This window comes from Passer domesticus, chromosome 2 (genome assembly GCF_036417665.1).
Source record: "Passer domesticus isolate bPasDom1 chromosome 2, bPasDom1.hap1, whole genome shotgun sequence".
Lineage (NCBI taxonomy): Eukaryota > Metazoa > Chordata > Aves > Passeriformes > Passeridae > Passer > Passer domesticus.
In genome coordinates this window covers 59361183-59378629 of record NC_087475.1, presented here as the reverse complement: position 1 = coordinate 59378629, position 17447 = coordinate 59361183, and the positions used below count along the sequence as shown (strand labels likewise).

General features: G+C 42.7%; 1 protein-coding gene across 1 annotated transcript; it reads left to right on the top strand.

Annotated features, from left to right (window-relative positions):
- The first annotated feature begins 2567 nt into the window (after positions 1 to 2567).
- On the top strand, positions 2568 to 10693 carry LOC135293955 (uncharacterized). Its single transcript, XM_064408657.1, has 2 exons — positions 2568 to 2743; positions 8949 to 10693. Exon 2 carries the CDS (start codon positions 8970 to 8972, stop codon positions 10269 to 10271), a length of 1302 nt encoding a protein of 433 aa, XP_064264727.1. The 5' UTR covers positions 2568 to 2743; positions 8949 to 8969; the 3' UTR covers positions 10272 to 10693.
- Positions 10694 to 17447: the final 6754 nt, after the last annotated feature.

Here is a 17447-nt window from a genome sequence, read left to right as displayed (position 1 = left end):
TCTACAAAGGGATTAAAATCTTCCCTTCTCTCTGCCCAGGACTCCCACAGCTGCCGGGCACCTTCTCCTGCCACATCCCCCGCTTCTGGCCGGCCGTGCTGCCAGCATAATCTCGGTCTCTCTCTCCGGGGGTGCTGCCCAGACATCTCAAGTCTCTTCCACCCCTGCACCTTGCAGGGCTCCCGGCCTCCTCCCCACAGGCTGCATGGCCTCCCCACCCAGATGCATCTGGGCAGGGGAGAGGTCCAGACTCCACTCACCAACGCCGGATTCCCAAAGAGGAAGCTCTCTGGGAATCCTCTGCTTTTAACCCCTGTGTGTTCTCAGAGGCATATCCAAATCCCCAGTGGCCACACCAGATGCCAATTTCAAATCTGGCCACTGATTGGCCTGACCACAACCCTTCCAAAAACTCACTTCCACGTCAAACCAAGACAATTGGGTATCTATTGCTGTTTGAAATGCCCAGTGGTATTCCTACTGTTCTCTAGGTGCATGGATGTTGATGTTTCACTTGTCATTACCAGGTTCTTTGGGTAACTTGAATATCCTAGCACTGTTGAAGTCCTAATTCAGTCAGTTGAGTAGAGTCTTTCATAACACAAACCACTCTAAGATACTGTCAAATATTAATTTAGACTTATGAACTCTGTTTAAATACTCTTATAGCTTCAGTTGTAGCAACTTAAAGTTCAGTACTTATGAACACTGCAAAAAACCTTGGCAGAATAACGAGGATAAACTCTGTTAATAGTTATCCTAATAATACTCAGCTGCATTTTGGCAGTATATAAAGAATATTATTTTAATTTCCTCAGGTGCATTAGCAAAATTTTTCTTAAATACCTTCATGACTAATCCTTAAAAATTCTTCCTTTTCCAAACATTCTGCTAAATATTTCTGAACACTGACATTTCTTTAGGAAAGTCTATATGTCATTTTGCAGGCAATTAGTGACTTTTCTCTCTCAGCCTCACGAAAAATATCCTTGCCTGGTCCCAGACTGGGTAACTGAAGTTAGTAGGTCTATAGAATGATATAGAAAGTCACTGTGTTGGCAGTAGGAGGAGAATAAAGTTTATTTTAGAGGTAGCAGAGACCTCAATTATTATGATGTCTTGGTCCATTAATAATGTCTACTTGACACTGTTATTTCTATAGGTTAGTCTGAACCAAACTTCCACCCTTGTGTGACTGTTTGCATTTCTCCACAAATGCAATCAAAATTTTGAGACATCCATTCCCAACCATGAATAGTGAATGAGACCTTGATTTTTTTCTTTTTTTTTTCTGTCTGCAAATCATTTTTTCAATAGACCACTGCATTGCAGTGATGAGAAGTTTTAAATATTTGCAGTTATTTGAAAAAAAAAAACAACTGTTTGCACAAATTTATTTATGCTTTATTACATTTAAAGAAATATTATACATTCATTATGTTACTATGGAAAATGAAATATTTGAAAAATGGCACAACTTTTTTGTCAAAAGTAAAAAGTAGAACAAAACTGCATTCACTATTCCTTTCTCCTGAGGATTGCACAGAGAAACATGGAAAAAAAATGCAGGCCCTTTGTCTTTATGTCCATGGAATACATTGTGGTAGCAAGAAGTTTTGGCCATATTAATGTTGTGTAAGTGAACAGTAGCCCTCAGGACTTTTCTCGGCGGTGCTAGCTGAATAGCAAAACAAGTTTTGCTCAGGTGAAAAAAGGGTTAAAAATTAAGACTTATCCTTTGTGTTCTCAATCTTTCACAAGGCTCTTAATAAAGACAAAATGTGTGAAACGGAGACAATGAGCATCTGAAGGAGGAACAATACTTAAAGAAAGAATTACAAAGGATTTTTGAGGCATATTTCATATCAATATAACTTTGTTCTCTCTGTACTCCATCTTTTCATCTGTAGCTAAGATAAGAACAGAATTCAGGGACTGTAGCAGGCACAAGGCCTGCAAGGCCCTGGCGAACAGAAGCCTGAGCTAGGAAATACCAAAGTCAGCATGACTAAGGATTTTAGAAGCCCCTCTCTTCCGCCTTCGGACCCTGTTATCTCTCTGTAGACTCATAGGCCACTTTTTCCCCTGACCCTTACTATTGGACAGTTTTCAATCCCCCTATAAGGTATAAAAACCCCTAGCCCTGCCCGGTTCGGCAGAGGAGAGCTGTCCCTGGACCCTTCGCGGAGACCCCAATAAAAGAACCCTGCGGAACCCATACAGCGCTGCTCCTCTCTCTCTGCGTCTGCTGCGGCTATACCCAGGGTGACGGCCCCAGGCATGCTGAAAGAGCTGAAATCACTAAAGAGCTGAGCTGCAAATCACTATAGCTGCCTGGGCTGCCTGAACCCCCGCTGGGCGATCCTGGACCCTCGTTGAGCTATCCTGGACAACCGGCCTCCCCGCTGGGCTTCTGCCCCTGGGGGCCATAGCTGGCGGCCCGAACAGAGCCGACGCCCGAACAGCGGGGGGCCCCTGGGCCAACATCTGAACCGCCGCGATAGCCTGGCCGCGGAACTGAATGCCGGACCTGGCATTTCAGAGGAGCAGCATTTCTTCGTGAAATTGTCACTGCCTCCGCTCGCCAGAGATCCTGGAAGGAGAAGCTCTTCGTTTTAGAAGGACTCTCCTGGACAGGACGTCAGCCGACCCGCAACAACGACACCTGGGCACGCGAGTGTTCGCGGAGGCTGATGAGCAGACGACCCCCAGCAGAACTTTGACCCACAACAGGCTGAAAAGTGTAAGTTTAACACAGCCTCTCTTGCGCGCAAAAAATATTTTTCCTTGGGTCCTTTTTTTTTGGTTTTTTTCTTTTTTTTCTCTTTTTTCTGCTGGCGGGAACTGAAAAATGGGATCAAAGCTTAGTAAACGATCCCAGAACGAGAGAGATTTATATTCCCTAATCCTAGAAATCCTATCTTCTAACAACTTTTCTTTTTCTAAAGGTAACCTTTCAAAAACTAACCTGAAACGTTTTATAAAATGGATTCTCTGCCACTTCCCAGATACTAATACACAGACTATTACCTTAGACTCCTTTTGGGATACAATTGGGACCACGATATATAAGTTTCAAACTAACCAAGACTTTTCTGTAACTCAGTTTTTACCTATGTTTCACGCTATAACTAAAGCTGTAGAAAAAACTAACAAAAAGACTTTAACTGCAGGGCTAACTTCTGTCGAACGAAACGAAAAGTTCTTATCTCACTTAACAGAAGCGCCTATTTCAAATGCTAATGGAGGAGATAACACCCCCTCCACCCTGGATTCCAGCACTCCGCTGGGTCCTAGGGTCCCGCCATCTGCGCCGCAACCACCCGACCCCAGGGCGCCCACGGCCCCTGCCCACCCCCTCTTCCCCCCCGCCTTCCCCTCGGGAGCCACATCCTGCGCGCCTCCTTGCTCTGTGTTATCTCCGAGAGCATCTGCGCCAGTTCCCGCCGGGACTGACCCAAACCCCACCCCTCCCCCTGTTCCCCCCGACCCTACTGGGGCCACCCCCACCCCCCTTGCCGTCCCTCCTCTCCCTGCCGCGCCCGCCCCCACTCCCTCCGCCGCCCTCGCCCCCCCCGCTACCATCGCGTCTTTCCCTGCCCCCGGCACCGTCCCTGCTGCGGCACGGGATCAGCCCGCCTGGGTACCCGCGCCCCCCCCCCACCATCGCGCTTTTGCCTGCCGCCGGAATCGTGCCCACTCACGTATCCGCCCCTGACCCAAGCCACCCTGTATCCGCCGCACCCTCTTCCAGTCCCGCCGCCTCTTCCATCCCGCACACCCCCTGCCCCCATACCCTCGCTGCGCAACCCCATACCCACGCTCCGCAGCCCCCGGTCGGGACCCCCCAGACTTCCCTCAGTTCTGCCCCCCCTCCCCACGCCCCCCAGTCCTGTGCATGCTGTATCACGCATTGCACGGCCACCCCGCCATGTGCCACGTGTAGCCACGTCCTGCCATGTGCTGCCTTATACCCGGTCCAGCCACAGGCACCTCTGCCAAATGCAGCTCCAGCCAGCCATAAGAAACATAAGGCACGACCTGATAGCTCTCACTTCTCGTCATCTGATGACAGCAGTGACAGCGATTCTGATTTGGAAATAGAATATGTAGATCCTTGGGCAAAAATAAAAATGGAAGCCACACAGGCAGGGGACTGGCAATTAGCTCAGAGAATTACTGCCTTTCCAGTAGAATATAAGAAGGGAAAAAAAGGAGGTGCCACTAATAGAAAGACATGGGAACCTATTACAAATAAAGAACTTGTGCAATTAAGAAATACAGCCACAGAACATGGTAGAAGTTCACATATTTTTAGAAATTTCCTAGAAGCTACGTTCTCAGCACATGTTCTGGTACCCCACGATATTAAAAATATTGCCCAGTGCCTCCTTTCTCCCGCCGAGTACATGCTTTGGGAAAGGCATTGGAAAAAGCAATTAAAAACATTATCAGATAACTATGCTGCAGATGCTGATAAGCCAAATTTTACACTCGAACAGCTGGCTGGTGAAGGGGATTTGCAGAAACCCTCTGACCAAGCTGATACTTTACCTAAGGCAACATTACAAGACGTGGCTATAGCAGCAAAAACCTCTTTATTTCTCACCCCAGATGATTCTACCCCTACCCACCATTTTTCTACTATCAAACAAGGAATAGATGAAAGCTTTATCAAATTTGTGGATAGAATTAAGGATGCTCTGGAAAAACAGATAGAGAGCACAGAGGCAAGAAAAGAACTGTTGTGTAAACTTGCCATGAGTAATGCGAATGAAAAATGTAAAACAATTCTGAGAGCCTTACCCATGGACATAGAACCTACCATAGAGCAAATGCTGGAAAGCTGCACACGCCACCTGTCCACTGAAGACACAGTGGCCCAAGCAGTTATTAAGGGTATTGCAGAAGGAGTTTCTAGTGCATATGCAGTAATAGCTTCTAAAGATCAGGTCCGCTGCTACCACTGCGGAGATTTTGGACATTTTATAAAGGACTGTCCAGAGAGGTCACCTCCCAGGTACCCTCACAATTTCCACCAAAGGCCCCAGAATCAGCAGCACTATCAGCCGCGTCCGGGAAACTTCCATCGGAGCGTGGTGGGGCCCCACGCAAGGACACCAAATCAAAGGCCACCCAGACCCAGTCACGCACCATCCCAGGAGATTCCAGACCACATGAGGAGGATCCAACACACGGAGCAATACCAAAGGGAACGCGCCGTCAGCTGGTAACTGCACTGTCCATTGACTTTAAAAATAACAATGTTTATTGTGTTCCCACAGGCAAACGTGGACCAAAAGGAGGTCCTTCTAACATCCTAATTATAGGTGATTCTCTCCATAGCCCAAAGGAAATATTTGTTGTTCCAGAAGTACAAACAGTGCACCCGGGACAAGAAATCTTTGTCCAGGTGTACTGCACAGACTTACCATATTTTCTTCCAAAGGGTACCCCATTTGCACAGGCCTTTCTACTCCCTAAGAATCACAGGGAACAGCTTCCTCTCAACCCCACAGCAATGTGGATACAAGTTGTGGGACCGAGTAAGCCTGTCATCGAGTGCGGTCTTACCTGCAGAGGAGAGAAGTTCCACCTACCAGGGATGCTGGACACCGGTGCAGACGTGACCATCATCGCCCGCTCAGAATGGCCAGCACACTGGGAGCTACAACCTGTGGCAGGCATGATCACAGGGATCGGTGGAGCTACAGTTTCCATGCGGAGCAAGAACAACATCCTCGTCGAAGGGCCTGAAGGCAAGTTGGCAACCATCCGCCCATTCGTGGTAAGGGCCCCCATCACCTTGTATGGACGGGACATTTTATGTCAGTGGGGAGCCTCCCTACGTATTCCCAGTCCGGATTTCTAATTGGGGCCACTGAGGAGCGCGCACTGCCAGACACTCCTCGTCTCACCTGGAAATGCCATGACCCGATCTGGATCGAGCAGTGGCCCCTCTCTAAAGTCAAACTGCGCGCACTACATGCCCTTGTGGATGAACAGCTCGCCAAAGGCCACATCGTAGAGACCACCAGCCCTTGGAATTCTCCAGTCTTCGTACTACAAAAGCCTGGAACGGACAGGTGGAGGCTCCTCCACGATCTTCGAAAAATCAACGAGGTCATCGAGGACATGGGTCCCCTTCAGCCTGGCCTGCCCTCACCATCGATGCTGCCTAGAGACTGGACACTTGCTATCATTGATATTAAAGACTGTTTCTTCAGCATCCCGCTGCATCCCCAGGACGCTCCACGGTTTGCTTTCTCCGTTCCCTCTCTTAACAGAGAGGCTCCACTCAAAAGATATCATTGGCGTTTTCTTCCACAAGGACTAAAGTGCAGTCCAAGTATATGCCAGTGGTATGTTGCTCACATCCTGTCTCCTGTTCGGAACCTATTCCCAGGTGCGATCATCCATCACTATATGGACAATATCCTGGTCTGTGCACCAGAAAAAACGTACTTGGACAAAGCGGTTAAAAGGACTATTGAAACCGTAGAAAAGGCAGGATTTGAGATCCGTGAGGACAAAATACAGTACACCAATCCATGGACTTACCTTGGACTCCAGATCCGGGAAAGGACCATCGTACCCCAGCAGCTCGCCATCCGAGACGACCCAAAAACCCTGAGAGACTTACACAGTCTGTGCGGATCCATCAACTGGGTACGTCCACTGCTAGGAATTACAACAGAGGACCTCGCTCCACTGTTCAGCCTTCTTCGGGGCAAGGAGAATCTGGACTCTCCATGCACTCTAACACCAGAGGCCCGAGATGCCATCACCAAGGTCCAAGAAGCCCTGTCTTCACGCAAAGCCCATCGTTTCGAGCCCAGCCTGCCTTTCCAGTTCGTCATTCTGGGAAAAGCACCTAGGTTCTATGGACTGATTTTCCAATGGGACACTCAACTTCGAGACCCTTTACTAATCCTGGAGTGGATCTTTACAAATAACCAACCCACAAAAACCATTACCACCTTCCAAGAAATTATGGCACATTTAATAAAAAAGGCTAGAACTCGCCTCCGTTCCCTTGCAGGGTGTGAGTTCACATGCATTTATTTGCCAATGACCACTGGGGATCTGGAACATTTGCTCCAGACCAATGAGAGTCTCCAGTATGCCTTAGATAGCTATACAGGCCAAATTTCAGTGCATATCCCAAAACATAAGCTTTTTAATCGTGACGTGACATTTCATCTGACTCCAAAATTAGTCCAAAGTAGGACACCTCTCAAAGCTCTAACCGTCTTTACAGATGGCTCAGGGTCATCCCACAAGTCGGTAATGACATGGAGGGACCCTAAAACCCAAAATTGGGAATCTGACATAAAAATAGTGGAGGGATCTCCACAGATTGCGGAGTTAGCAGCTGTTGTCAGAGCCTTTGAGAAATTCAAAGACGAACCTTTTAATCTGGTCACAGATTCAGCTTATGTTGCTGGCATAGCTATGAGAGCAGAACATGCTCTTCTCAAAGAGGTTTCCAATCCAAAGTTATACCAATTGATTTCCACATTAACACGCTTAATTTCCCACAGAAAACAACCTTACTATATAATGCATGTGAGGTCACACACTGACCTCCCAGGTTTCATTGCAGAAGGGAACAGGAAAGCAGACACCTTAGCCATGGCAATAGAAACTGCTAATGTCCCTAACATCTTTGCCCAGGCAAAGTTGTCACACTCATTTTTTCATCAAAATGTGCCTGCCCTTATCAGAATGTTCAAGCTCTCAAAAGATCAGGCAAAAGCTATTGTTGCCACATGCCCGAACTGTCAAAACTACCAGATACCATCTATGGGGACGGGAGTCAATCCCCGAGGTTTAAACAGCTGCCAGCTGTGGCAGACAGATGTAACCCACTTTGCACCTTTTGGAAGGTCAAAGTACGTGCATGTATCGGTTGATACATTCTCAGGAGCAGTATTTGCATCAACACATACAGGAGAAACTGCGCAGCACACCATAAAACATTTTCTCCTCGCATTTGCAACCCTGGGAGTACCAAAGGAGATCAAAACAGACAATGGACCTGCCTATACCTCTCGTAAGTTAAAAGAGTTCTTCAGTGAGTGGGGAATACAACACAAGACAGGTATACCTGCAAACCCCACAGGACAATCCATCGTGGAAAGGACACATCAGACTCTCAAAAGAGTCCTCAATCAGCAACAGAGAGGAACAAAAATCACTTCTCCAGTTGAAAGACTTTGCAAGGCTCTCTATGTCATCAACTTCCTGAACTGTACAACCTCAGAGCCTGATCCACCAATACTTCGCCACTTTGCAAATACCACCCAAGCAAAGCTCACAGAGAAACCACCTGTGCTGGTGAAGGACCCAGAAACACATAAAGTCTCTGGACCTTTCGATCTCATCACGTGGGGAAGAGGATACGCGTGTGTTCTGCTACCATCTGGTCCAAGATGGTACCCAGGGAAAAACATAAAACCATACCTAGGCACTGCAAATACCACTTCCACAAGCAGTGACAAGAATCCTCCTGAGTCAAACACAAGACCTCCTCAAAACCAGACCAGCTCGGCCTGGAGACGAAGACGTCGCCAAACGTCCACAAGTGGAGGAGACGACTGTCCCATCACACAGCAGCAGACAAACCAGAAAGCTGAACAACATTCTGTGGCATCAAGCCCTAGACCAGGCACAGCCTGAAAACAAAACTGTTCTTTGAATTAGATGTTATTACCCTTTTTACCCTAAAAAACCCTATTGTCCCTTTTATCTACCCTTACCAAAAGCCTCTAACCTTTTACCCACTCCCCCACCCTTAGTACCATAGAAAAAAAACAAAAAAAACCAGTAAAAAACTAAAAATAAAAGGGGGGAGGTGGAAGGAACAGAGGAAAGGAACAAGAAAGGAACCCTAACCCTCCCCTCCTACCATAAAAATAACAAGTTTTGCTTATATTCCCTATCAGAAGCCCCATTCCTGCCCAAAGATGAAAAATATCTCCGTTGGCGCTGTCCTCACTGCTGCCTGGATGTTCCTCACCGTGCCGTGTGCCGTAGGTTGGATCGGCCCACAGCCGAGCCATAATGTCTGGGTAACCTTAGCAAGAACATTAAAACAGGATAACATGTGCTTATCCATGGGGAGCATTGATAACCCACTTTCCACATGTCTAGTAGGAATTCCTTTTGTAGCCGATGATTGGCCCGCCTATAATTCAGAGCTTCTCCGCACCACAGGTAAGAGACCCCACCAGGTAGAAACTTGGGACGAGTGGACAAAAATACTGCCCAATGCTCTTGAGGAACCTCAAGAATTGGATCTATTGGGGTCCTCTAAGGCCACATTCTGTGTCAAATTTTACTTTAGACGTCCAAAGAATAATTTGCCTGAAATTGATCTGAACAAAAACACATACCGAAAAGACATATCACCAATTAACAAAGCCTACAACCCTCACGATTGGTGTAATTACACTGCTCGTGTGATCTCTGTGTCCTCTCTCCATCCCAAAATTCTACCCAAGGGAACGTTTCTCATCTGTGGTGACAGAGTATGGGCTGGAATCCCCTCACGACTCCAGGGAGGTCCCTGTACCCTAGGAAAACTTTCCACCCTTACTCCAAATATCACCTTGTTGCACAATTGGAAAAAAGAGAGCGAGTTAAAACGCCACAAAAGGTCCTACACAGCATTTGATGAAAATTGCGATCCCAAATTATACGATTGGAACAAACCTAAAAAGATAGCGGTCTCTATATTCCTACCATGGGTAGCTGCAGCTAAGGCCCTGGGTGACATAAATCACCTTGGGTGCTGGCTCAGTAAGCAGGCTAACGCTACTTCTGCTGCCCTGAGCGATCTCTTAAAGGAAGAAGAAACCACAAGACACGCCTCACTCCAAAATCGAGCAGCGATTGACTTCCTGCTGCTTGCCCACGGACATGGCTGCGAGGACTTCGAAGGGATGTGCTGCTTCAATCTCTCTTCACGCTCGGAATCCATCCACGCCAACATCCAGAAACTGAAGGGACTTGTGAAGGACTTAAAAGTAGAACAGACCCCAGACTGGGTCAATGACCTCTTCGGTCAATGGGGATTAACGGGATGGGTTGCATCTTTGGTTAAGGGAATGTTGTGGATTTTTCTTGTAATTGTCATCGTGTTACTTATGTTCTCATGCCTTGTCCACTGTTTTAAAAGAACCATAGGGAACGCCTTTTTTCTAAATACAGAAAGTGGAGTTGTAGCAGGCACAAGGCCTGCAAGGCCCTGGCGAACAGAAGCCTGAGCTAGGAAATACCAAAGTCAGCATGACTAAGGATTTTAGAAGCCCCTCTCTTCCGCCTTCGGACCCTGTTATCTCTCTGTAGACTCATAGGCCACTTTTTCCCCTGACCCTTACTATTGGACAGTTTTCAATCCCCCTATAAGGTATAAAAACCCCTAGCCCTGCCCGGTTCGGCAGAGGAGAGCTGTCCCTGGACCCTTCGCGGAGACCCCAATAAAAGAACCCTGCGGAACCCATACAGCGCTGCTCCTCTCTCTCTGCGTCTGCTGCGGCTATACCCAGGGTGACGGCCCCAGGCATGCTGAAAGAGCTGAAATCACTAAAGAGCTGAGCTGCAAATCACTATAGCTGCCTGGGCTGCCTGAACCCCCGCTGGGCGATCCTGGACCCTCGTTGAGCTATCCTGGACAACCGGCCTCCCCGCTGGGCTTCTGCCCCTGGGGGCCATAAGGGACTCCAAAGGGGGGAAAAAAAACAAAGAAAAAAAACCAAAGCAAAATAAAATGTTTCTCAAAAAGTTTTATGTAAAATAACTGCTGTTCAAGTAACATAGTATGCAGAATATAACAAGCATGTGCAGCTTTAGAAAAGATATTATCAGCTTAAATATATCCTTTCACATCCCACATAGATTTTAATGGAATGCCTGTCAGGTGGGGTACTTTCCTGGAACCGGTTGCATTCCACAACATTCTCATGAGATTTTTTGTAAGGTGACACTCCACAGATGTGAAAGATTATGTCTATGAAATAATATCACATAATGTGAAAAAAGAAAAGGCAGGATCACAATTTTATCTAAACAGGTACACAGCAGTAGCAAACCAGTGAGCAGCAGTAGGGCATGTACATTGGAAAACATAGCTTCCACCATTGTGAAATGCTAATTGTATTGAAATACTAACAAAGCATTATTCATACAGGGACACATAAAGTATATTTGCCTATTTAGCACCTGTCAAAAACTAAGTTCATACACTTAGTGCCCAAATGAGTTCATTATGCATTTTATATTTTCTCTCCAAACAAATCCTCTCTCCATAGATGGTGGTGTATATGTGTGTCAAAGAGGGTAAATTGAAATATTTGGTGTTATAAATCAAGTGTAAAAAGTGGTAAGACTGTACAGTCTAAATACAGGTAAAATTATTTTTAATGTTTTTTCTATTCTGATCTATTATATGGGGTATTTACCTTAATGTAAAGAGTTAATACCATTGATTTTATAACTACTACTAAATTAGACAGAGACATAATTCCAGTTCTGAACTTCTGACACAGGCATAAAGTGGATATACAACATTTCCAAGAATCATACTAAATATTTGTTAAATGTTTACAATTCTTACAAAGGATGAAAATTTATTTTGTACCTTCTGCAACTGATGTTGCATTCATGGGTGGGAATAAATTTAGCTTTCAGCAAATGAGTCCTTTAAAATAGAGAAACTAATATTAATTCTAATATTGTTATGCATAACAGTGGAATTAAAAACAGAGCCCTTGATGCACAAACAGAACTGTTATTTGTGCCACAGAAGAGCTCATGGACTGAGAAACATCTATTTTAACAACATTAGAAGTTAAAATGCCTGTAAATTGCAAAGGTCCTGTTCTCAATTTTAGAATTCAGTTTACAGAGAAGTATAATTTACTACTCTATTGCTTGTTTCCAGAGATGGAGGACATTAATATGGATTTAATAGGGATTTTGGAATGAGTGAGAGTGTTTTTCCCAACTCAATGAAAAGAACTGCCAACACTTGGCTGATGTGATTACTTTACTGTTGTTTGGATTTCGTTGTACATATTTACAGTGAATAATATGTTAGTGAAGCTATAGCTATTCCTAAGCGTCATCTTAGTATTTGAAATGGAAATAAAAATTTAAATAAAATAATTTTTCCTTTGAAATTAGAAGTGCTTTGTTTTCTAAAAGTAATGAAATAACTGAATTTAAAAATGTCACGGAAGATGAAAGGTGGTTAAAGGACTCTGGATATAGCCCCTTATTGGAGGAAGTTCTGTTGCTTAGCAACAAAACTCATAAAGTGTTAGGTTCATAAAGCACTGATTAATTAAAATACTTAGTAGATAGTGAACAAAGTCATAAATTGCACTTGAAAGGCTGTATTAAACAACTGGGTGAAATATTTCAGGTAGCAGCTTCAACATTCACTTAAAATTGGAGCCTATGATCAGACTTCCACGACTTCCAGTGGGGGTCTAAAGCTGGACACTGCTGCAGATTTCAGTGTAAATTTATCTCTGTTGAATATCCAATATGATAAAGGCTTACTATCTTACTTTGAAAGATAAATCTGGCTACTGTGAGTTTTGAGAAATTAATTCACAAGGACTGCTTTGCTAAGATCATAGAAATATGATACCTGATTTTTGATTATAAGTCAAATAAGAAAACTAAACAAAGGTTGTATTTTTATATATCAGTTTCATATTCTGATGCTGAATAAGCTGAAAACTGTTGTAGAATAAGAGAAGAATGGCTTATATTGTAATTCAATTGAGTAATTCCAGAAACATTTTAAAAGTTTCAACTATGTAGGAGGAACTTAAATTGAGGGAGCTTCAGACATAAAAAGATAATAAATTAAATACACTCTGGGGAAAAAAAAAAAAATTGGTTTTACAGTATCAAATGCCACACAGGATCATGAAAAATTAGCCAAGGAAGCCTTATTAGAAGCCCTGTACAGAAGTCTGATTCTGCTAAACATTTACATCACTGCAGGTTCCATAATGTCAGAGGAAAGAAAATGGAAACGAAAGGAAAAAAAAAAGCACTAAACATAATTGTTAGCAATTGGGGTAATTCAAAGATCAAAATGACATGAACATGAAAATGACAACAGACTCCTAGAAACCTTCATTGAGATAGGACTGCTTCAGCTATCTGTATTTGAAAAAACCCAACCCAATCCAAAACCAACAAACAAACCAAAATACCCACAAACACAAGCTCTGTGTGTGAAAGATTGTTCTTGCAGCAGGTAGATACGTATGAAGTTTTGGAAATTAGTCAGGCCACAAATTTGGTGGGCGGGAGGAGTGGTGGGGTGGAATGTTAACTTCTTCACAGCCTTTTCCTGTAGAAGACAGAAACCTCTACTTTGGGTAAGAGATAATCAGGAACTAGTTTTTGTGATTTGTTACCAAATATGTACAAAATATCCCTAGATTCTCATTACAAAATCAATGTAAAAAGAAAATGTGATTAACTCCACTAGTAGGCTACCTAGTCTGCACATAGACAACATTGGCAGTTCAAAACCTCTTGGGGAATTTCAGAAATGAAGCCAAACACCTGTTGAGCAAAGTAGTTTGAGTTTTGACATTTTGAAGTAAAGAATTAGACTCTAGATGGTATTAGACAGTTATCCTCTGATCTGAGGTCAAAGAAGGAGACATAAAATATGCCAAAATTTCAGAGAGCTAAATAAGAATAATGGTAATAATAATAGTAATAGTAATAATAATAAATAATAGTAGAACAATAAGATTGCATTATATATGCAAAAAAATATCTTCACAACCTCCACTACATCTTACCTTCAATTTCAGCTGACATGAACTTCAAAAATTTTTAATTACATTGTCTTCTTCAAAATAATGAAGAATTAAAATGAGCTTATGACGGTATATACCTATGAGAAAAGTATTTATAATTTTTATTAAATTATGCTATATTGTAATTGTGTGCTAAACTTCATAGATTAATTAATTAACTGATTTTTCCATCTATATTTTTAAACTTTAGTAGGGACTGCTTCAACAAAATTATCTTGAGAGAGCAAACCAGGAGCTCTGCAAACACTTGCAGCTGTACTTTTTGCACTGTCTAGAAGTATACTGAATAACATACATTGGCTTAAAAATGAACTACAGCATCAGCTGAATTGGCTGTTTCTACCTTGGTAGAATTCTGCTTATTTTGTGCTTGAGAGACTTGGGAACTGAAGGGTGGTGAGAGCAAAAGGGGATTGGAGGGATGGTTGTGTGTGGAAGGCAAATGTGAGATAAGCAAAGCTTGCATTCCCTTCCACTGGAATCTGTGCCTAGTTTCTTCATCCTTTTGAAATAAGTTTGCACTGCTCAGTTCTACAAGCCTTACGCCTGCTGAGAAGCACTTAATAGTGAGAGGAGGCTCCTGGGTATCAATGAAACTACTCAGAAGAGCTATGCTACTCAGGCTGAGTAAGGGCTGCAGAATCAAACTCACAAGAACAAGCCCTGAAAGATGTGCTGTTAAAGCAATTAGACCTGTAAGCAGGATAGCTCCCCTTCTGGGATTTTAGTGTGAAAATGAAGGTCTAATAACATTTGTTTTCATCATGTTGACTTGCTGAGCCAGTCACCATGGAAAGACATGATAAAAAAAAATAAGGAGGAAGACTAAAAATAGTGCTAGGAGAACACAGTGGCAGAGACTATCTTAAAGCTTCTGGGAGGGAGGACACGGTTGACTAAATCAAGCAGTGTGTTCTCACTATAGTGCTAATAAATAGTACAAATTTGTGACTATTGTTTGGGAGATGAAAAATAAACTGCAGGTGGGATGACTCTTGCTTTCTGGAATATCTCTCCTTATGTTTCCATTTCTTTTATTAATATATCTGCTATTCAAAAGTGTACATGAATAAATATAAAAATTAAATATTTATTAAATAATTGCCTATTCTTTCTTGGTTTCTTTTTAACAATTTTGCTCTCACTCTTTAGTAGTAACTTTAGTTTACTGTATTGCATTACATGCTTATTAATATTCTACAAAATGGAAAAGTTAAAAAAAACCCAAAAGGTCCATAGGGATTGACACCTTGAATGCCACTAACTCAGACAATGAATGTTTAGAAGATAGTGCCTGCTTTTAAATACTGACATTACTTTTCATATATACATATATAGATGTCTATAAACAGTATATATAGACAAATATATGTTCACAGAAATACTTGCAGATACTGATTCTTATCATATTAAGCTGTGTAGGTGACAAAAAGGACATGCTTCAAGGTATGGAAGCAGAGGACTTAAAGTTATAATTCTGTTATGGAATCAACAGAAATAAACAACAATAGAATTTCATGGCAGCGAGGTCCAGCAATGTTAATAATAATGATTTTGCATCATATCTTATCAATACCTCAGCACATGCTTTCTGATTAAATATGTGAAAATCTATACTTCAGCAGCTTTTTTTTTTTACTTTTGAAAAATGTAACTTATTTCAATAAATCAATGAGTGTTTGGTGGAGATTTTGTTATGTGAACCAAGCAGAATCTTAAAAAGGGAGAACAATATGTTAAAAGAAATTTGTTCTGAAAAAAGAATGCTTTGATACTGGAGACAAGCAGCACAGCAGGAGCTTAAACAAACGAAAACAACCTTGGTGTGTGCTATTCTTCTCTAGTGACAGCTTTGTGGAGGGCATCTAGCTGTTAGAGAGCAATTTAAGAGAAGGATCTGGCAGCATGTAGCATCATCGTATCACAACAAAGAAAGAAAATGAGATCTTGCTCTTTTTTTTTCCCATGAAATTCATACTGATAGTCTCTGTTTTCTATGCTGAATGCATTTATTTGGTGCATGTGTGCAGTGGTGTAGGGGGATACTTTTGCAGTAGTATGTATTAAATTTATACTCAAGAGAAGTTCCTGCCCTTCTGGAATTGTTTGTACTGGTTTGTTTTTAATGGAGTCACTCAATAAGGAATTTGCGGTTGGAAAGATTGAAAAGGAGAGATACATTTCCCAGGGAGGGAAAGCAGCTTCAGAGGCAGAGACACAATGTTCCTTCTTTTAACCCTGCAGAAAGAAACAGTGGGTGACTCAGGGGAGAACATGGGCATACTTCTTACTGGAACACTAATAACATTCCCCCATTTTGCATCACTCATTTGCTTGATGACAGTTGTTTCTCCTCAAGTGTTGCCAATCCTCCCTCTGTGCAGGGGGGACACAGTGTAATTCCCTGCAAGAAGCAGAAGGAGTAAGGATGAAATTTCTTCACACCTTACAGTTTTTCATATGGTACCTTTCCAAGGTCTTTGCCACCAGGGACCTGTAGCATAATGCAAGGCAGGAATGATTTTCTCCTCTCTTTCTCTCCCAAATAATGTTACAAGTATGCTGCTTTGCTGTCTGAAATTTCTTGATTTTCTTTCTTTTATTTGTTTATTTCCTTCCTAGCTTGTTAGCAGATGGTGTCACACTACCCATAGAATTGCTAGTCCTGCTCAAATACATTTTTCCTTTAATACAAGCCACCTCTGTCCCAATTCTATGTTACAGTTAGGAAAAGAAGTGTCATTTGTAAAAAATTATACACTATTTCTGTAAAAAGAAAAAAAATACTTTAAATGTTTTTTGCAAGAATCCAAGACATACAAACAAACCTCTTTAGTAATGCTGATGCTATCAGTCCCAATGAAGTTGTTACAAGTTTGAGATAATACTAGAGTTTACTGGATATATTGATTATATAATTCAGTTTTATAATTTCTTTTCATGTATGATTTTATCAAGAGTTTTATGCATTGCAGTTTCTTTGCCTTAATTTTTTAACCTAGAAAATAACAGCAATCAGAAAAAAATTAAAATAACAAATTCCAGCTCCAAAATTAATGGGAAACATTAAAAATTTCCTTCATTTCTTTGAGGCTGGTATAAGATTTTTACAGGTATCTTTAATAATTAGGGTAGTTTAAAAAGGAAGGAAACAGCAAACACATGCACTATAAACTTCAAATAGTTTTCTAAGACTAAAAAAGTTAATTTTTTCCATGAGAGAGGAAGTGGCGGAAGGAAGTGGCGGAAGTGGCGGAAGTGGCGGAAGTGGCGGAAGTGGCGGAAGTGGCGGAAGTGGCGGAAGTGGCGGAAGTGGCGGAAGTGGCGGAAGGAAGGAAGGAAGGAAGGAAGGAAGGAAGGAAGGAAGGAAGGAAGGAAGGAAGGAAGGAAGGAAGGAAGGAAGGAAGGAAGGAAGGAAGGAAGGAAGGAAGGAAGGAAGGAAGGAAGGAAGGAAGGAAGGAAGGAAGGAAGGAAGGAAGGAAGGAATAAGCAATGTTTGTTTCCTCAGACAATCAGAAACACAAATGTGGAGGTGGCATGTTCAGATTTCATCTTTGGCGACAAAAGAGGGTAGAAGAAGGGTTATGG

Coding starts and splice junctions, on each gene's coding strand:
- LOC135293955 (XM_064408657.1), top strand. CDS start 8,970: ATGAAAAATATCTCCGTTGGCGCTGTCCTCACTGCTGCCTGGATGTTC.